This window comes from Amphiura filiformis, chromosome 17, assembly GCF_039555335.1.
Source record: "Amphiura filiformis chromosome 17, Afil_fr2py, whole genome shotgun sequence".
In the NCBI taxonomy this organism is placed as follows: Eukaryota; Metazoa; Echinodermata; class Ophiuroidea; order Amphilepidida; family Amphiuridae; genus Amphiura; species Amphiura filiformis.
In genome coordinates this window covers 45550715-45573474 of record NC_092644.1, presented here as the reverse complement: position 1 = coordinate 45573474, position 22760 = coordinate 45550715, and the positions used below count along the sequence as shown (strand labels likewise).

The following is a 22760-nucleotide window of genomic DNA, read 5'->3' as shown; positions in this document are numbered from 1 at the left end:
GCGGCCAAAAATACTATTCCAATTCAAAATAACAAAGACTTGAATAGCGAGGTCACCGCCGGGGGTCAGGGATCAGGCTCGAGGTTACACTCACATTGGTACCCATTGGTCACGTGTCCAGAAAATTTTCCCGTGAAAATTTACCTATTAATCTTGACTGATAACCACACTCTTTTCTTCTACTTAACTAGGAAATTTCGGACCACTTGGTTCGTCGCTATCACTTCGAGAAGCGTCATCAAGACGAAGATGATGACCAAGCTATGGTACTGAATGAATTGAAACAAGATATCTCTGGCTTCAAATTCGAAATGTTTGAAGCTCTAGGAGAAATGGATAAAAAGATTCGTCAAGTGGAGGCGAAGGTACATGACAAAGAGTACGTTGAGGAAGATGCTGGTATTGGTACTGGTATGTTCCAAGCAATGCAACAACAGATGAAGCCTTCGGACAGTATGGAAAGTCTTTCATCTGGTTGTTCTGATGCTATGGTTAATTTGAGCAATCGCCAGACGGATTCGCCTCCAGACTGGATGACAGAAGAAGACATCGAACTAGAACCACTTGTACCTGTATCGCATAACCACAAAGCAAAAACGGAGCCAGCAGAGGCACCAAATGGCTATACTGATCCTGGGTTGCGATTTATTGACGAAGAAGACGCGTTAGGAGCCCACCGTAATACAGAGGTTTAAGAAACATATATAGATAGAAATTAAGGTTTAAGGGTAATATGTATTTAGATACCAAGTTCGCTGCTATTATACACGCCATCCACATGATCATAATTCAGCCAGGAGGTCACCTCCTATCATTTCAATTTTGAAGAAGAATTAAAGTAGTTTGATGACACAAGTGCTCAATCCAATCGTCATGATTGTTGACAAAGCTTATTTGTTTTGATTTTAGATGTATTTGTTTCAATGCATTCATGTCCATAAACCTTTCTGCCAATGAATGTAATCTGTCCTGCATGAGGTGGCAGCCTGGCTCTAAACCTACTATAGTATTAAATCAATTATGACGGACATATAAATTTTACTAAAGGAGATGTTACAAGGTCCGTCCACCACAACAAAAAAACAAGTATTAGTAGCCCAACGTCTTTAGATAAATCATCGCTAACATCGATCTAAACTACTGATATTTTGGCGCAAGATGTTAAAAACACGACGAGGTCTCGTTCATTACAAGACCTGCTCATAGTGAAAACAATACAATATTGTTATTAGGGCGAATTAAATTTCGTCCGTAGAAAATTTAAAAGAACAAGATCAGTTGAATTTGTTTTTCTAACAATATTATGGATAATTTGTAAAACAATGTTTGCTTGCAAAAATGATTTTGTTTATTTATCCAAATTTGTACTATGTTAAAAATCACTGAATGTTGTAGTAATTTGTAACGCTCCTAATGAGTGCATAAGCACTGAAGAACTATTATAAGTATAGCTTTATTTTACATGTGTAGCAATTGAAATCCTTTCGACCTAAAAAGGTACCAATGACCGTTCCATGACAATATAATTCAGGGATTACTTAGGTAAGACCTGCAGTCAAAATGTAAATGCTATTTATATTTGAAGTAAGCAGTGTCTGATCAAGCTGTAAAAAGTTGTGAACCCTTATCCAACTGTAAGGAAAATATCAAGGCATTTTTCAAAAAAGAGTATTTTCCCGATAACAGTTAATATATTTATGTATTTTGATAGTTTCATAGGACATTAACAGAGTTTGTAGATTACAAGAAATATAATATTCTAAATGTCGTTTCGTATGCTGTGTTAGTTGTAAAAAATTAAACTTTAAAATGGCCTGTTGATTTTCTATGACATTTTACGATTATGTTCATTATTCATAAAATTATATCGACGCCGTTTAGCAAACAGTCGATAACACTGTGGTAACGTTATGTGAAGTGGTTCTTGCTCACATAATTATGTTAGATTCGTATGTTTGTTAATAAGAATTACGTCAAAGTTACTCTGAATTCGTAAAGAATGCCATTTGGCTGTTGAGAATATTATTTTTCAAATTACTCGATGCAATAGTCCACTTTAAAGTAGTATTAGTAAGGTATGAAATTATGTAAATTGGAAACGTAAAATACCACTCTTTCATACACTGTAGTCATGTGAACATTTGAAACGCTAACTTGTATAGCCATTACCTATGCGTTCCTTCTTTGTGGATCTCACATGTCGAAAAAAAGGAAATATTACATAAATCAACATCTTTAGAAATATTTTGGTGTGACGGACAATATCTAAAACATCTATACACACACTAAACGAAAGTATTGCAAAATCGCTGAAAATGAAGAATTCGACAAACTGAATTGAATATTCATCCAATATCCTGTCGATTTCACATTATGTACTAGATGATAATGTTCTTTGCAAGATATAAGTATGATCAGACTAATCAATGGATGGAAGGTGTTATCTACGGTGACAACATACGTGTGGCGGAAATCCGTTTGAACGCGGAAAGGAAGGAATGTACGTCCACAAAATGTCCAAATACAACTATTTCAGAATATGTCAGAATACTATTTTGATTTGGATACGATGTGGGGAATGCATTTGTAATGAAAAGAAAACTAATGATATATACAACGAATTATATGAAAAGGAATAAGTGACTTAAACTATTATTGGAAGTATTAGATTTTAATCCACGTAGAAGGAGGGTTTTAACTGTGTGTGGAATAATATGTGGGTATAGGGGCACAAATTTGACCGCCTCCCGCGATCCACTATGAAGTAGGGTATAAACAGGTGTCAGGGGCGTAGCAAGAGCATCAGGGGCCCATGGACAAGGAGCAAGGCCCTGAACCCTCGGGGCCCATGGACTTCGTCCACCCTGTCTCTCCGCTTGCTACGCCCCTGACAGGTGTCCATGTACACGACAGTTTATATGTCCAGATGCATGTAGATTTGTCTCAAATGGTTTATTGATTTCTGTAACGTATCACAAATTTGGAAGAATGTTGTACGGAAGCAGAACTTGGACGAAACAACAGTCAAAGACGGCCGACGTTTTTGGCAAAGAATGTGGGACTCGGGAATATCAGTTGTAATAATAAGGAATCACGTGGTTACTCCATGAATGACAACATAACATTTAGACACGTAATGAACACACGCAATAATGTTATGGTGTGATTCAAGGTCATCGAATGTCATATGGGGTAGTCACGTAAACTTTCGTTCTTCTGAGACCCAAGAACTTGAAGGACATTTGTCGTTTGCTGTTGATCTCGTCCATCTGACACATCCGTGAATCATTCTACCACCACCATTTGCCTTACGTTGCAGAAACGAAACCATTTTCAAGTTACCTGGATATTTGGTGGGCTAATGTTATTCCTCTCTATGTTCAAACGGATTTTCTTCCTTCCACCATTGTTAGCACTAGAATATGCGCAATGTATGTCACCGCAGTGAACACATTCTATTGATTAGCCCAATCTTCATTAGCCTAATCTTAATTATTTCATGCATAGAACATTGACATCTTGTACGTAATGTGAATTTACCAGGATAGTGAATGAATGTCATACAATTTGTTGAATTCTTCTTTTTTCAACGATGTTGCAATACTTTTGTTTAGTATTTGTAGAAACGTCGTACATCACCATCTGACACTACTTAACAGCTGATGAATACACGACTGTATCTCAAACAATTCCTTGAAAAGGTGAATGGGTAAATAGTAAACCCTTCTTTATGGTAATCCCTGATCATGTCTATGACGGGTCATTGCTTAACGGGTATATGATCTTGTGAATCAAAGTTGAAAACGTAGATTGTAATAGGTATGAAGTATTGTCGCAAAAACAAACTACACCCTTTTTTGGAAGACAATAACTCAAATTCTTGAACAGTATGGACGGTAGACATGGTAGAAGGATGTCCAATACTCTAGGAGTATAATAACAAAAGCAACATTTTCAATGAATGTGCAATTTTGGATTATACGCATCTGTTCCCTCACATGGTTGCCATGGCAATATTCAAGGATATTGACACAAGGTGGCATATACGGTACTTTTTGGAAAACAGATCTGTCAATCAGACCATCTTTGTCGTTTAAATCGACATGTGTTTTATTGTAAAAATTTGTAATGTATAAATGTTACCAGGGACTAGTATACAGATATTTACTGCTCTAGATTCGGGATCTGGTGGTCCTCGAGGTGAACTGGAGACCGTGGGCCTACTATATATAAGATAGTAGGCTCACGGTCTACAGTTCACTGAGGGGACCTATGCAATAGATTCCACTAGATCCCGAATTTAGAGCCGTAAATATTTTTTATATCCTTCATTAATATATTCTTTGTTCATTGATTGGTTAAATATTATAAACGCATACTTGTAGGCTAGGCCTAGTAAAGGCTAGGCTCGGGCCTTGTTTTGAATGGCTAAAGCTTACAGTGAAAATGTTGTAACCTCTAATACAATACCGCCGTGAAACGAGTAACCCGGGCGAGAAACCATGTTCTCTGTTCTTTCACCATCAATATTAAGATACTGATCCTGATACTGAACTCAGATTATACCATGAAACCGCCGTATTTTAACTGCTGTTCTGTGCGTCTGCTTGTGTGCTTCGCAAGACAACAGGACTTTCTATACCGTATACTAATACCCCGAAACCGGTATTAAAATCCCGCGTACTTGGCGAGTTGCACCGACCACTAGGAATTGCGACATAGCATCGAGGTCATACGGCAATAGTACTACTATTATCAATCCCTTATCAATCGGCTTTTCGATTGCTTTGCAAAACAGTTAAAACTATTTTTGGTCACATGATACTCGTTTAACCAATTAATGAACGAGAATATATTAATGATGGATATAATGTGCATCATAAACATTTGCACGACTATTCCATTTCGCTTTTCACCGTCAAAATGTTTGACTTCAGGTATATATACGAAAAGCTGTAACACGTTCAATGAGAAAAGATGGCAACTCTTCCGGACGTCTAGTAAGCCCTGATTCTATGTCAGAATGTCTGAACTATGTCAGAATATGTCAGAATACTATTTTGATTTGGATGCGATGTGGGGAATGAATTTGTAATGAAAAGAAAACGAATGATATATACAACGAATTATATGAAAAGGAATAAGTGACTTAAAATATTATTGGCAGTATTAGATTTTAATCCACGTAGAAGGAGGGTTTTAACTGTGGAATAATATGTGGGTACAGGGGCACAAATTTGACCGCCTCCCGCGATCCACTATGAAGTAGGGTCTAAACAGGTGTCAGGGGCGTAGCAAGAGCATCAGGGGCCCATGGACAAGGAGCAAGGCCCTGAACCCTCGGGGCCCATGGACTTGTCCACCCTGTCCCTCCGCTTGCTACGCCCCTGACAGGTGTCCATGTACACGGCAGTTTATGCAGAAGATGCAGGTTTTGCCCTCTACTGTCGGTGACTTGCTTACAAAGTTACTAATGTTTAAAAATTCTAGTTACGTCTCAATATTGTAGTCAGGGCAAATATAGCTTATTTTACAGGTGGAATGTCAAGTTTGAATACATGTATAATAAAAATGGACAAGAATGAGAACCGATTTAGATCGAATTTTCTTCAGGACACTCGTTTTTACCGATTACTATACACTGCATAGCGCGATAAAAAGTAGTTGCGTGCATTTTCATTTGCAATGTTAATGTTAACATTAATAAAAGTGTAATGTAATACAAGACTAAGTTTAAGTCTTGGAATAAGTTGAAGTATTTTAATATTAATGAGAGGTGTGTGAGTGTTAAACAAAGACATTTATTACGTAAATTGATTTATTAAGATAATGTAAAAACTCAATGTTCTATGTGCATGTATCTATTCTATTGAATCATTTATTTGCTACGAAATGTAATTTTGTTCATAAATATGAATTTGATTAAGACTGTCCATATCTATGTGTGATTATAACCTTTAAAGTTGTTTTAATCAGCGTTTTAATTACTGTTCTCGATCTAAAATAAATCGTGTGGGGGATTTTTTACTGGTGGTATTGGAGAGATTGCGATGTTCTGTACGCGTTACGTGCGTTCATATCCGCACGTATGTATCGCTTGAGGCTGCAAACAATTTTGCATACGGTGTTCGGTCCTCTTGTGACCTCAAATGCTTTTGACCAAAATTTGCTACAAAATCAATATTTCGGTAGAATTAGTCACTTTGCACGATCCGCGACTAAATCAATATTTCGGTAGAATTAGTCACGTTGCACGATCACCGACGTACATGTAATTTCAACTTACACCGTGCGTTACTCCGTATGTTTGTGTCAAAGATGTCAATTGCAATATGTTTTTTAATATACGGCCGATCTCACACGCATTTCAATGGACAATCTGTACGTATGAATCGCACGTATGATGTCAAATGTTCACACCTCACTGTTGCTTTATTATAATGATTCAAAATTGAATCATATTAATAGTTACACTTTCCTTCGTATGTTCAATATCCTTGAATTGAATATCTTTTGTAAAACGGACATATCTTTTGCATTTTCTACCTCGCCTATACGTTTATTTCGTACGTACAGAATCTTCAATACTGGCTAAATAATCGCCCTCGCTCCGTCACAGGAGAGTGATCTTGAATAGATAGACGAGCGTACGATCACTGCGTTTGGAAATCGCAAACTCTCTATTGACCAGTGGACTTCGGTTGTATATATAAATGCGCATATATAAATGCACACGTGACCAGATGGCCAGTGCCATGTTCGTGTTACCTCACTGTCAATCACTGAAATTGCGACCACAGTTCCAGGTGGTGGCCGCATTGCATTCTCTAAATTCAGTAAATTTTCATCGTCAACCGTGAATGGGATTATTTTGAAATTTTAAAACGCTTGAAATATCACAAACAAATAGGCCTATGTTGATAAAAAATATAAATACAAGCTAAAACCGTTGGGGTTCGATAATGAACCGGGCGGTTTCACAAGTTGCCGGCTCGATCATGTCATCCGCCGCCTGCACAGTTCTGACCTTGTCCCCTTTCATACTTTCATGGCGTTGCGACAAGAGGCATGACTTATCAGCCATTCACAAGTCTTGATTGTGTCTGTTTGTCTACAATGCGCGTGTGTCACGTCGCTCGGCGGCAAGCAGCATGATAGTATGAAACCAGCACTACGTCATAGATATGGCCAATTGGCACGCCCATTTAGCACGGAAATTATGAAATATAAGTTTGTAAATCAGCGATATCTAGCTTTTCCGCAGTTCATTTTGTTTTTCCGTGATAGAAAACGTTAATAAAGAGTTTATCTTTCGGGTCAAGTTATTTTACCCTTTGCAATCAATGCCACTATTTTGCAAAAGCAATTTTCCTTGCGACCTGTCATTTTCCCTATACTTTTGCACGGGGAGTTTATGTACATCCGGGTACCTTATATCGTTTAATACGGTATGGCGACTTGTAGATGTCACGTGCGCATTTATATATGCGCATTTATATATACAACCGAAGTCCACTGTTGACTGAAAACACCAACTCCTCACAGAGGGTATTATATCACTCATACATAAATTCTAGACAGTTCATTGGTTGATTGCCATTTATCATTTTTACCATCAGTCTCTCCGTGTGATAGTTTTTACCATCATAGTGCTGCACCGTAGTGCGCCTGCGCCAAGCCGTGCGCTGACTCTTAGACTCGCCGATTTAGTTATAGGGTGGACCCCAAAATGTGAAATATATCACGGAAAAACATGGTGTTATGTTGATATAAAAATGTATTTCCTACCTTAAATAGTATTTTAGTAATAGAATTTATGTACGAGTGATATAAAATAAATATTAACTGTCTTAAATTCGTTCTTCCGGCTCGTGGAATGGAACAATCAATCTTTCACCTCGTGATTATATTTCGACCATTACACTCATAGACAAATAATATTTGTATAATAGCACACTCCGCTCGCAAAAGTTCAAATAACTGCCTTGCGGGTGAATTTATCGCGTGAGAAAAAAAATCACCAATTTCACTTTCAAACATAATAAACAGTTGGATCTTCCTTTGTTACACGTTTTGTTTTTGTTTTGTTTTTCGTTAGAATTCTTTTTGACATTTTGGTATTTCTGGTGAAATAATGATATTTTGAAATATGCGCAGAGGAGGGTACACTCTTAAAACAACGTGGTCAAAATTGACCACGTAGTAGTTAACTATTCACCTTACCCCTAAATTGTGGTCAAATTTTGACCTTTTTGTGATTAACATCTGACCACTATTTAGGGATAAGGTGCATAATTAATTACTACGTGGCCAATTTTGACCACGTTGTTTGAAGACTGTAATGGCAAAACTGTGTCGCATTATTACAGGCTAATTAGATAAAAGAAATGACTTGTTCGTCCTAAAAGCTCAAAGTAGCTGACAGAATAAGCAAAATGTCACTTACGACATTCACAATATTGGATATATAGGGTCCACAACTTATAAGTCCCCCCTAAATACTTTTTAAAATAACTCGAAAAATATTTGACGAAATGCAAACGTGTAAAATGGTATGGGTAGCCTTATTTGTTTTACACATTTGGTCCAAATTATAGCGTCACACGTCATGTGGTCACAATGGTTCATTATGTAAACAAAAGAGATGAGTCCATAGGAGGCAACTCTAAAACAAGACAGTAGGCCAGGAATATTCATGTGTTCGTTAAAGAAAACTTAATCTTTGTTTTTCTTCTTTTTCGAAAACAAAGCCAGTGTTTAATTCTTTTCTCTTTAATGATAAATGCCTGAGTTGGGCGGGATATGTACTGCGGTGAGAATAGATCATACATACATCGTCAGTAGTTCATCACATGTGAAAAGTAATTTTTAAAATGCCACGTTTGCCCGATTTCCTTCGCAATCGACCAATAGGTTTGCTGGATGAAAATGTACCAAAGAAATTGCTCGTCGTATGGGAGTTGCGCCCAATACAATATTTCAGGTGACAGGAGAAGTGAAAAATCAGCCGACAGCACCTCGTGGACGTGTCACTAGTGAATTTGGCTGAAACCAGCAACGGATCCGGACTTTAATAAACAGCATGCGCCGACGTTGTAATGCACTTGTTAACAGTGTAGGAGGACACATTTACTACTGAACATCTAGACTTTCAGTTTTATTTCCATTACAAACACATGAACAGACCTGACATACTGTATTGTTTGAAAATTGACTCTTATGGACTAAGGTGCAACTTTTCAAACTGCCTCTTTTTTTACATAATGAACCATTGTGACCGAACGCAATGATGTGTGACACTACAAATTGGTCCAGATTTGTAAAACAAATAAGGTTACTCATACCTTTTTACAATTTTACATTTTGTTAAATAGTTGTGTACCCTATAACGATTCTGCCGGTGATACCACAACTTACCATCACTACAGAATGTTAATATAATGCCCAACGATTAAAAATGTACATGGCTGCCACATGGTTGCAGGAATATAACCAATTTATATATCGTGTTAGACCAAATTTTAATATCAGCAGATATAGATAATATTCTACTTGCCTGGCCCTGTGTAATTCGCAAACCCAAATAATACATTAAGAACATAAATCAATTATAAATGATATGATCTGATCTACTAAGGCCAATGTTAGAGATTGGATTTTTAGATATAGGCAAAAACGAATAAAACAAAAACAAGACAACCCCAAAATTGATATGCATAAATAACATGAAATAAATATGTTAAAGTAGAGATTGTAAGCAACAATAATGTGGTGATACTTCAATTTTCAAAAATTGGCTGGTTGCAACAATGCATTTTGCCCAGCTCAGTGTCTTCATTTCTTTTCAACAACTTTACTTGTTTTAGTATAATTTTCGTGTCCAAATTTTGATGTACTACGTTAAACTAAAAATACATAATTATAAGCGTAAAATGCTGACAATATACAATGTATTACAATCGTCAGCACATGTCCATTTATTGCCATATTTGTGATCACTTCTCCTCCCAACCAGGTTGAGAAAAGTTAGGACACTAGTACTGTGAGTTTTGTAACTTATCTTTTGCACCATGGAAGTACTATTACTTCCATGTTTGCACCAATGAAATAAACGGTGACATTGTTGTATTTGTTTGCGTACATTAAATTTGTGACGTTTTCATGTAACCCACAATATATGTGTACAAGCATTTTCTTCGTCTTCGTTCCTCAAAGAAAAGAGTTTTGTCTTGAAAATATGTAATTCGTGGATATTCAAGACGTCAATTATGTGCATCATATAATAACAGTTTTCAGTTTATTTTCGAACTTCGTTAATTATCATTATGTCTTTAAAGTATAACGGGCTCTTTTTCAGAAGTATTTCAATTCCTGTCAGGAATCTTGTTCCCTCTGGGCCGATTTTTCTGTATGGTTTGTTTAGAACCGGCAACAATCTTGTCTGGTTTTTTTATGATGTCACCTTCCTTGTTCCCGTTTATTCGTGAACTGGTCATAAATTATATCCAGTTTATAAGCCCTATCGTCCTCATTCACGGTGACTTGAACCCTACTTCTGATCCAGATTGTTTCCTTTCTTTACGGGTCGCTTTTCGAAACAATGATAAAAGAGCACATAGGAAAAATAAGCGACAGGTCAGAAAGCTTCAGCGGCAAGTAAGAAAAGCTTCAGCTTCTTCAGGTTCAGAAATACACAAATTGGTCATCGCATAGCATGTTGCCCATCAAAATCACATAGCTTCACATTTAATATTGGGTGGAGGAGACTCGGGTCATAGATCAAAAGACAAAATAATACGCTGGCTAAGTGCTAAGTGAAACAGGTGACATAATACCCAGACAAGAGTGTTGTCTGTCCATAAAATATCTACAAGGAACTCGTGTTGTCGGTCGGGTATTCTTTTTAATACAAACATGTATATTCCCATAGTAATTCATTATTTACAAGGCAGATCTCACATAGTGATATATTATATATCTATAATAAATTACTGTAACTGGTAAATTTGTAAGGCTAAAAACTTTTACGGTTTATATTATTTCGGAAAACAGACTTGTGATGCGAAGAACAAGGTCATGCGCACCCTAATAAAATGTCAAATTTTGTTTTTGTTTACGTTAAGGGGGTCAAAATTAAGTTAATTGGTTCCAAAAGCACTGAAATGGCCTTTCAGCCTAAAATAACAATGCCATATTGTTCACTCGCATACTCTTTTTTGTATCATGCTCCGGTCACTGCATCAACTATTACATCACACAGTAGAAACTCATTAACATGTATTGTTTATTCAACTGATTTGTCAACATTAGCATGTATTCAAAGGGTAACTGGGTTTTTATGGAGAACCTATTGTCAACAGTATAGTGTTTGTTTATTGAATTAGTTCAAGTGTTTGAAGTTTTTGTGTTGAAGGACAAATTAATCAGGGTTGCCAAACTCGTGGTTTGGTAGCCCAAATGGGTGACTTTTGAAGATTTTCCCTGAGACTTTCAACAATTTCCTGTCCCATAGGAACATATGGTTAAGAAAACAATTGGGTGACTTTTCAGCAATGCAGGTGCAAGTCTGGTAAGGCTAAGTATTTGGATGTCTTGAAGGCCTAAATTTATTCAGCTAAGGGACTCACACCGACATCGCCTGGCTAATAATTATTTGATGCAGCAGAGATATTAAAATAAATACACGGGATCGATACACGTGAATTGCTATGCACGATTTTGATATCAGACGAAAATCTTCGGATACCGGGTTGGAAAATGATGAATATCTCCCGTAAATGATTTTGTCTCAAGAAACCAGATGTGGTCTCATACACTTGAAAATACGTGTTGAACAGATATGATAGTCGTTAGTTTGCGCTTTGAGGAAAAGGCCATGCGGCTTGAACTCAAAATCTGACCAAAATTCTAATTTTATATTGCGTTGGTCCTGTATGGACTACGGCGCGCAGGCTATATATAGCTGCACTCACTACAGTGGAGGCAGTATGACCATTGATCGCAATGTCGTATACAAGCTTACTCACACAGCGAGAAATCAATTACCCCGGCTATTGTCAGTAGCCTTAGTCAGGTCACTTGGCTACTGCCTCTAATATTAAAGGTCGGAAGAAAATTGCCATGCGTGGCTGTGGATTCAACCTACCATGGCGATTTCTACCATGAAGATATAGGGGCGATGACACTGTGGGACTGTGCTATGCAAAATATTTAGGCCCATGTTGAACGTAAGTGTCCTACAAAATTGTAAATATATTTTGATTGTTCTGAGACTGCACGTCAAATTGCGCTGCATCAGGTGAAATTGCACAACTTTCAAAATGGGGTGCACCCCAAGGTAAAAACATTAACTCAAACATTGAAATTACACCTGACCTTCTCAATTGTAATTCTAAATGACAATCATTATCCTAACATTAAAACAAAATTATATACAATAACAGTACCGCAAAAAGACAGTGACCGCTAAAGACGGGTGACAGCTAGTTTTATAAACATATGTACACTATAAATTAGAAAGACTTAAAATTTAAATCTTAGTTGAGACTTGTAAATTTTTAAGTCTTTAAGATCTATTTTACGCGTGGTTTGATTAAAATTTTCTTTGGGATCGGGAAAAAGAAAATCTATTTTTAAATCTTTCGAAAGACTTAAACTTAAACCAATCACAACGCGATGGTGCGTGCACGTGATCAAATCGAAACGTTTTCATGGACTGCTCAGCCGCCATCTTTCTTTTGCGATTTCGAATGAATTGATATGGACTAATTTGTTTTGCAGAATGGCATCCCAGATGCTGTAATTGCCAATGTCAGTGACTATAACTTCCATGAAAAAGCTTACATTGTTGTGCACGAAGGGCCAATGTGAACATTATCTTCAATCGCCGAGGTAGTAGTCTGTGTTTCTGCTGTATAAGCTTACCTATACACATAATATCATTTATAAATGGGTAAGCTTATTTCCATGAAGGATCACACTCGGCCACTGCAGTGACACTGGAATTATCACTGGCAATGCAGACTATTGCTTGAACTTTAATTTGAAAGATTACAATGCAATAAAAGCATTTTTGGTATGAACAGAACCAAATTATCAAATATTACAACAACAAAAAACCTGTTTCAGGCATTTTTGGAAATTTACAATAATTTACAATAAACGACGCTATACAATAAACTACTATTTTCAGAAATACACGAGTCGTCCTATTTGACCAATAACACTAACCTTATAAACCCTCGGTTACTAACCATGCTAGCCGTGTTATTGCAAAACTAATCATATTTAGAACTTTAAACATAATCAAGGTTATTGACAAATGAAATTAGATGAAAATCAATTCGCGCCAATCGCAAGACCCTTCTTTATATATATCTTTAAGTTTACAACAAGGCAATATTGAGTTTGCTATAACAGAACTAATATAGCTGAGGGGCATTGTGGAAATAATACAAATAATGTAATAAAATTGATTAATATGCGCGCATTTCAGTTTCATCATAAAGGCTAAATGATGGTCTCCACCATTGTCCACAGGGGTAAAAAAAAGTAAAAAAATGCTCCGATTTTGATCAAAATGGTCTCAAATTGTCAGGTGTTTCGTTACCTGCGTAACATGGCAAAAACGTCAAAGCACATTGAATCATGTTAACTTTGACCTATTTTGTGATATAAAATTTATATTCCAATTTTGTCTTGCTCAAATGCAAATTGATTCGTCTATAAAGACATCCCATATTCACTACTTGCATGGTTCCACCATTATGCACAATGTGCGAGGAGAGCCTCGAACTGGCAGCACACATGAAAGAAAATCGAACCAGTCATATTACATTGTGAGTAAAGTTATGTATTTATGTGCGTAAACTCACTCAAGAGAAACTTTAAAGCTCAGAAGATCGTCACTGAATCTCTCAGTAGTGCTACTCAAGATTGTGAATCTGATTTCTTCAAAATGACATCAAACATGGCTGAGAACGAAATCTGTACTGACTCGAATACGCTGTATCTGGTCAATGCGTCTGACGCTGCAATTTTGCTCTATTCTGATTCAGAAACTGTTGTTTACTCTGTGATATTGCCTATCATTTTACTCTTCGGTGTGTCCTGTAACGCTGCCTTCTTATTTGTAGTTGCAAAAATCAAACGGCTTCGGACAATAACAAATTATTACCTCGTCTGTGTGGCTCTTGCCGATATCACTTTCATCTTGACATCAGTTGGCCCGTATTTGTGGGTTTTCTTTACATCTCCTGTTCGCAATGATTCAGCATGGGATCACTCAGCTGGTTGTTTGCTTGTCTTTGGAATACCTCTCACAATGTACTTTGCGTCGATGGGTTTATATACATTGGTAACTCTTGAAAGGTACTACGCAATTTGCATCCCATTGAAACACAGGGCGATTGCTGGAAAGCGTCGCACATTGAAGATTATCATCGCTAACACTTTAGTTAGTATCATACTGGGTGTTCTTGTCTCGCTGAAAGATGGTCGACTTGGTTCAAGCTGTGTTGTTTGGCCGGATGACGAAGAATTCAATAACTTTCCCAGCATTATCAAAGACTGCGTTCCAATCCATCCTGATGTGGTCATAATGGGTGAAGTGCTTCAGACTGCACCTTTCTTCGTTGCTATGATTTGGAATGGATATATGTATGTGGTAATAATCTACACACTGAATAAACGAAAAGCGGAACAGATCACCGATGATAAAAATAGTCAGATGCAAGAGCAGGCCACTCAAGTACGCAACCAGGTTGCGCGTTTGTTGATCCTAAATGGTAGCGTCTTCTTTGCATGTCAGGTTATTTACCGATTTGTCGCTGTTCATATCATTATGAAGTTAACTATTGGTTTTGGAATCTTCAATTCAGATGAAGCTCTTGGCCTCGTTGTCATCATCAGCAGGGGGTTATTGTATGTGAATTCGTCAATCAATCCGATCCTGTACAACCTTAGCAGTTCGTTTTATTATGAGGCATTTAGGGAGGCATTTGGGTGTAAAAAGAAACAGATGTGTACAGCAGTGAATGGGCCTATCTCAACTAAGGCAACGCGACAATAAGCTAGCTCGAATTATAATATGCTTGAATCAATATAAACATTGAATATACAGGGTGAGTCAAGAAAAGTGCAATAGAGAAAAGCACTCATTTATATTTAAGAAGCGAGCTGAACCTTTATGGTTTTAAAACATTTTTAAATGATATATCCATTTGTGACCTTGTGTGAAAAAAATCAAGGAATTATCATTCACTGTTTTGTTTTTATGACACATTTTATAGTGATACCCTATTTTAATGTTTGTCCAAGAGACATTTAAAACTTGAATGTCAGTCCAATTTGTGTGAGGTAGATATGGAACAATTACCATTTTCTTAACCTCATTAGCATTGAAATAAAATGGAACACCCAAAATGTTATTGCCCTTGGTCTTGTTTATGGAGAAGAAACATTATTTGTTGTTATTTTCATTTTTTTCCTTTACTTTAAAGATGTTTATTCTCTATCAAAAACATACAAATTTGTAGGCGAGTTTTTCAAATGTCGAAATGATATGCGCGCAAGTGAATTACAAAATATCCAGTAAGTTGGACATATTGGGATTTAAAAAAAATTTAAGTTGGAGTCCTTAATGTTCGAGGTATGGAGGACTTAAAGTAATGTTAGAAAGTTTGTTTGAACAGAAAAAAAGAACTCAAAATAACGCAAAAATCAACCGTATTTAAGTTAAAGTAAGTTTCAGAGCTAATGCCTTTATCGTGCATTGTGTGCATTCATTCAAAATACATGGTACCTCGTGGACAAATAATGAAATTGGGTATCGCAGCAAAATGACTCATAACGGTAGTTGTGATTCGCTTCATTTTTTCACAGAACGTTGAGTGTTGGATTTATAGAAACTTTCAAAAATGGGAAAGTTCAACCTGCAATCCCGGACATAAGTCGTTCGAACACTTGTGTCAAAGTAGGACTGTTTGAGACCGTATTTCTGACATACTTGACATATTAAAATTTCGATTTCTTTGACGTAAAGTCTGAACCATTTCCTACTATTACAACCCTCCCCCTGCCCCACCAATCAATGTTGGATGCTTCTAGGGGTTCATGGCCAAAAAACAACCAACAACATTGATCAGGGGGAATGGGGGCATATTTGAGGTACCCATGTTAAAGTGTTCGAACAATTATGACCGGGATTGTGGTTTTAACATAAATATCGATTTTTTACTCTATTGCACTTTTTTTACTTACCTTGTATCATCAATTCTCTCGATGAACATTTTCATGCTTGTAGAAGTAATAGTTCATGTATTTAAGCCGAAGATGCACGCACTTTGTTGCTGCCTGTAAGTGTGTTTCTGACTAAATTAACCTCCCACTGGGACTTATTAGTCCCAAAATTGCTTTGCTCGCATTTCTACCATGACCTTATTATGTCCCCAAAAGGTGCTGAATTCACAATACTTCAAGAAATCTTTCCAACACCATGCCCCCAATGCCAAAAAGAAATCTACGCCACTGTCAGTTGGTATCCAAACTAGGCGAACTTGTGAGTTTTTTTTTAACTATCACAGAAAGTTACCATTAAATGTTATTAATATATCGAAGAAAATGAAACTCAACAACAAACGTTAGGATCTCTGTTGTTAAACAAAGATCATCAAATTCTGTAAAATTGAACTATAAAAAATCAAGAAGCTTTTAAATTTGGCATGATTTCTAGAGCCTATGTAAAGAACTGTAATGTATCACCATTGTGGGTATTTAGACTCGACTAATTCAAAAGCATCGGTACTTCCTAACACAAATGCCTTCTTTTCGAAAAATACACATTATTTCCCACTTGTCACGATCTTGTCCAAACCAATCCACGACTAAAGAAACCAACATTGTGACCACTAGTTGCCAAACGGTACTTCCTAACTCAAATGATTTCTCCTCGAAATATGCAAATTGCTTAGCACCACTTATCAAGATCTTGTTAAAACCAATCCATGACTAAAGAAACCAACATTGTGACCACTAGTTGCAAAAAATTTAAACTGTTATTATAACTTCTACTGCCTGAGTTCAGAATATGGTGCCCTAATACTTTCATCCCAGCGACCATCTCTTCCCCACTCGGTTGGATGTTGCTTGCTGGAATAACAAAGCCATATTCTCCTGTGTCACGTAGTTCTATACCATAAGAATATGTAATGTTTGCAACGTCGTAGGTCCAGTCACAACTTAAGCCAGATGCTAGTACTTCAGATGCTGTAGAATAATTAATAGCATGATCGTTAATAAATGTAATTCAAAATCAGCAACAGAACATTGAAGGGTTCTTCATCATCACAATTCGTGTCTCCATTCATGGATCAGCGATATTTCTATTCGACGTTTCAAAAACGTATTAAAAAATAGGATAAATCTTGACTTTTATCTTGTATTGTCCGCATTACATGAATGATGTACGTGGGCTGGGCCAACGCTCTGCAGGGTCTATTGTTCTATTGTTTCCGATTAGAGCGCTGACATATTGGAAAATGTTGCCAATCAATATTCATGAGAGTGTACATTCAACGTCCAGTTTGCGAAATTGGGTGAGTTGTGTTTGGTAGGTGTGAAATACATCTGACTGGGCGTTTTAATTACGTAACGAATAAAGGCATTGACATCATCGAATGGCTGCCCAGTGCTGTTATGTGTTTAGTTATTATATAGGCCTAATAATTATTATTAAATGTATTCATCATTCCTTTCTTTTCCCTTCTCTGTACTTATTCTTTCCTAGGCCTACACTTTATCACTCCCTCGCTCTCATTGTCCCCTCTCACCCTCCCTCTCTCATTCCCATCATTTTCCTTATATTTCTATTTATTTACTTGTCTTTATTTATCTTTTTTATTTCTCCCTTCCTCCAGCCCTCTCTCATTCTCCATATCCCTCTTCCTCCCTCCCCCTCCCAAGACTTCTCACAGAGGTGAATCTGCCCCTCCCCAACCCCCTCCCCTCTTTGGGTACGCCACTATTTCTATACCAATCTCCTTCTTAAAATAAAATTAAATGAAAATTTCTTAAAAACAACCTTTATAGGCCTATACTTATACTTACATGTATACGTATAGCGATTCCCATTATAGTGTAATATAGATGGCAGCCTTCATACATTCTAATGTGTAATCGATCAGCGAGAGCATTCAATTTATTTAAATGAAACGCCTAACGTCAGGTGGGTGGTAAAGATGATTGCATCGACAGCTAAAGCCTCCTTATAGACTCCAGACCCACACAAGCACACATTTGGGATACACGAGTACAATGGTACCACTTTACACATGACTGCCCTTACACATGACTGTAGTGTGGTCACTTATTGATACTCGCCTGTTGTGTAGAGCGTTAATATGATGCCGGATCAGTGACCAATTTAATGGCCGGAACCCCTTTATTCGAAACAATGGTACCACTTTTATGAATAGCCTGTCGCAACTTCTAATCGGCATCAAACGAACAAAAGATTATATAATCTATTGCGACTCTATTTCTATTTAAAAGCTCTTTGGGCTGGGCTACTGTGATCAATTAGTGCACAAGAGAACTTCTGCACGATATAGAGAGCGATACAGTTTCAACCACTTAAAGCCATATTATAACATTTGCTGAGGAAGACGCCCTCACTGAATTTTTAAAATTCATTTTTTACACGATTATATTGTACTTTATTAAACCAATATACCCTGCAAAAATCAAGACTCTAGGTGCTGTAGTTTTGTCAAAATCCGAGATTTTGAATAAAACGATGGAACCGGCGTTTTATTATTACGATGGAATTATTAGTCGAACGCATACACGATGTTCATAACACACAGTACGTACACGGCGTGCGGGACGGTGATCTACACAATAAAGGGTCGTACCATAATATGACCGAAGGAGTGGTACGTATTGGCGACATATGCGCTGGTAGTAAATTTCAATTTTCTTTGCTTTGCCGTAGTTGTTCGGCTCAAAAACAAAATTCAAGACTCTAGGTGCTGTAGTTTTGTCAAAATCCGAGATTTTGAATAAAACGCCGGAACCGGCGCTTTATTATTACAATGGAATTATTAGTCAAACGCATACACGATGTTCATAACACACAGTACGTACACGGCGTGCGGGACGGTGATATACACAACATGACCGAAGGAGTGGTACGTATTGGCGACATGTGCGCTGGTAGTAAATTCCAATTTTCTTTGCCAGCCTTCATGCTTCGATCGTGCATACATGTACTTCGATATTGAAATAGGTCCAGCCTACACGTTGAAAGCACGTGATTGTCTGATACAAATTCTTGAGCTAAATAAAATGAATAAAATGATACTTATTATGTAATTTATGAATTCTAATTCTATAGGATATAGATCTACATTAAAAAAAAATCATAATCTGAATTATATCATGCAACTAAATATAGACCCAGGAAAAGGCCAGGAGATTGGAATTCGAATCAATTAGATTGCCTTATTAATCGTTATTATTTTGGACTTGTCTCGACTTTTAAAAAAGACTAGGCTTAATTGCTACTTAATTCTTCATCTAACATATAGGGCCTACTAATTCTTTTTGGATTTTTGAGGCGTGCACCACTGACCGAAGTCCCTGGTTCATTTGTCTGGTCAATTGAATATATGCCATAGAGCCTTTGATTAGAAAGCACATTTTTATTGTTAACGGGATTGTTGACAAACAAAGAATAGCGAAAATTACTCGGAACTGGCTTAAAATAAAGTTGCATAAAATCACACAGCCACACTTGTCATAAATATGCAATGCCCATTTTGTCCAGGCCCGCTTTATAAATGTATGCTTTTATTGTCATTTCACTGTTAAGACCGCTTGTTTTAAACTTTGGTGCTAACTTTAAAAAAAACCTTTTGAATATATAGCACAAACAATTCTTATTATGCCTATCTAGGCTTCTGTAACAATGGCAGCCAGTTGTTTGTTGTCTCTGACATATCCCTGTTTATAGACAAGTTCTTCACATACTTTCAAACATCATTGCTATGAATTTGACCAGCATAAATATTTATGCATGCCATTTCACCCGTTTAAGGTTAGCCGAGAGTTTTTCATGCGCTTGATTTCAGAGGGGCGTAGGTTCATAACAGAAACAGCCATGCAGAAAATGAACAAGCGTACCGGGACGTAGGCCTACTTACAATAGAATATCGATCCACGGTCAAGACATGAAAAGGCTATGAAACTTGGCTTAGCTCGTGCCCGGAGCTCGGATGCCGGGGGGTGGCACAAGCCATTTTCGGCAATTTTCACAAGGATTTTATAAATTTTAAAATTGATTGGGGGCACTTCGTCAAGCTACGCCCTGGAAAATGTGTTGATTTTGAATTTATAGCCTTGATATCTTTGATGAAATCAATGCTGCTATTCCCCTGATTACAATGTAAGGATAGGCAACAACAACAATATCAAAAAGCAATTATTTGTAAATCGAATTTGGGATGAAATCAACAAGACAGACTTAGCAGGCCTACAAAGTGAAAAACAATCAATCACGATTCACTGCACTCAGCGAATCAATCAAATAAAACTAAAAAGAAAGGAGCAAGAAAGAATAAAGAAATAGTGAAAAGAGAAAGAAAAAGAGAGAAAGAAAATGAACGAAAAGAAAGAAAGAAAGAAATGAAAGAAATGAAAAAAAAAAAAGAAATGATAAAAGAAAGGGAGAAAGAAAAGAGGAAAGAAAGGAAGTAAAAATGAGAAAAGAGAAAAAAGAAAAGAAAATTCAGCCACACGGAGACTCGAACCCACAAAAATAGTTCATATTAGATTCCCAGTCCAACGCTCTATCCACTCGGCCACAGATCAACTTACAAAAATTGACTGTTCTCAAAGCGGATGATATAACTATAATTGGATGCAATTACATATGATTACAATCGCGTCCGCATTATGGCTCTTAGAATAAACACGCATGTCGGCGCTGAAATTTTGAACGAACTGATGGAGGAAAACCTCGTTTTTGCAAAACTAGCTTCAATTTGGAGTGAAAATCAAATGGAATAGCAATTGGCAGAATGTTGAGAAATAATGTAGGTATTCAGATGTCTAAATTAACGTCTCGTAATCAAGATATCGATAATTTCACAAACCAGCTTTTTCTCAAGCAAATTCTCCAAAATTTTCCCCCAAAACGGGCTTTTAAAATTTAATCGGTACTGTATTTGGTTCTTCCCCATGGCAACATTATTTCTTTGATCGATTTGTAATACAATACGAAAAAGAAGAAAACAATCGCTGGGTGTGGATTTATACGGAGCGCACATTTGAAAAAAACCTCATGGAACGTGTTTTTGATCTTGTGAACATGGTGGGTTAAAATGCTTTAAACGAAGGATATTAAAATTTATTCTAATAATTTGTATATAACACACACAAAAATGTTAAGCTACATCCAATGCACCAACATTTCACTCGCTGCGATATTTGATTACTGAGAAAACTCTGTTTTAGAGAACAACTTTATACGTCTTTTATACGTTTTTTATACGTCTCTTTGTGTAACCTTAACATTCTGAACATCATTTGGTTTATCAATCATATCGGGTTTGCTCTTTGTACAGCCCCTCTATAAACGTACATAAAAGTTGACGGATCCCTAACCCATTGAATTTAGCGGGCGCTTGCACAACAGGCTATAAATCTACCTACGTTGGTATCCAAATTCATGTAGAACGCCTTTCCAATAATGGATGTAGCGGAATGAGCTCTAGTGAGTGCACGGTACTCTCCAGGGTCCAGGCTTACTGGTAAAGCCTACGCACGGAAAACGGGGAGTACCCAAACAAAAAGGGAGTAAAAAAAAAAAAAAGGGAGTATTATTTTAAAAAGGGAGAAACTATTTAAAATGGGAACCTATTTGTGAAAAGCGGGAGGAAAGTTGAAGGGGGATGATTTGTCAAAAGGGGGAACTATTTACAAAATGGGTGAAAATAAAAAAGGGTATTATTTGTAAAGGGGTAATTCGAAAACGGGGAAACTATTTGAAAAGGGGAAATTAAAAAGGGGAAGCTATTTGAAAGGGGTGATTCGAAAAGGGGAAACTATATGAAAAGGGGAAAGTCGAAAAGGGGAAACTATTTGAAAAGGGGAAAGTCGAAAAGGGGGAAACTGTTTGAAAAGGGGTAAGTCGAAAAGGGGAAACTATTTGAAAAGGGGGAAAGTCGAAAGGGGGAAACTATTTGAAAACGGGGAAAAGTTGAAAAGGGGGAAAGCATTTCGCAAAAAGGGGGAAAACTAAACATTTGGGGATATGAATTATAAAAGGGGGAGTTTGGCGGAGATCAGACACCGTAGTAAAAGCTAACATTTTATGGCAAAGAAATGCTGATCTAGGCCTATTTTGTTTGAAAATGTTATATATAATATAATATGGCTTTAATTGCAGCTTATATTACCAAGTTCATAAAGATGCCCATTCTAGCGTCAACATCTGCAGCACTTGTAATACAATTTACTTAATGGAATAAGAAAGCCGTATTCTCTTATGCCACGTATTTCTATAAGATATCAATATTTGACAAATCTCAATAATAAAAGCCAATACACGGCAAAAACGTTGTACGGCTAAGCAAAGGTCATGAAAACAGTGAAATGAATGTCTAAGTATATTATTATTGTTGCAAATATTTTCGCAACATATCTGTACGTCCAAACATAATAATATCAAGTAATTGTATGTGCTCAATGTAGCAATAGTG

General features: G+C 36.9%; 2 protein-coding genes across 5 annotated transcripts in view; both read left to right on the top strand.

Annotated features, from left to right (window-relative positions):
* LOC140137873 (short transient receptor potential channel 4-like) overlaps positions 1-5962 on the top strand; it is a 186653-nt gene extending 180691 nt beyond the window's left edge. For all 4 annotated transcript variants that reach the window (XM_072159675.1, XM_072159676.1, XM_072159673.1 and 1 more), the window contains one exon: positions 192-5962. In XM_072159675.1, coding sequence (XP_072015776.1) covers positions 192-695 — 504 coding nt within the window. In that variant the 3' untranslated portion in view covers positions 696-5962. The remainder of the gene's footprint in view (positions 1-191) is intronic.
* An 8007-nt stretch (positions 5963-13969) lies between these two features.
* LOC140137241 (thyrotropin-releasing hormone receptor-like) lies at positions 13970-15070 on the top strand. The gene has a single exon (XM_072158889.1). It carries the CDS (start codon positions 13970-13972, stop codon positions 15068-15070), a length of 1101 nt encoding a protein of 366 aa, XP_072014990.1.
* The last annotated feature ends 7690 nt before the right edge of the window (positions 15071-22760 follow it).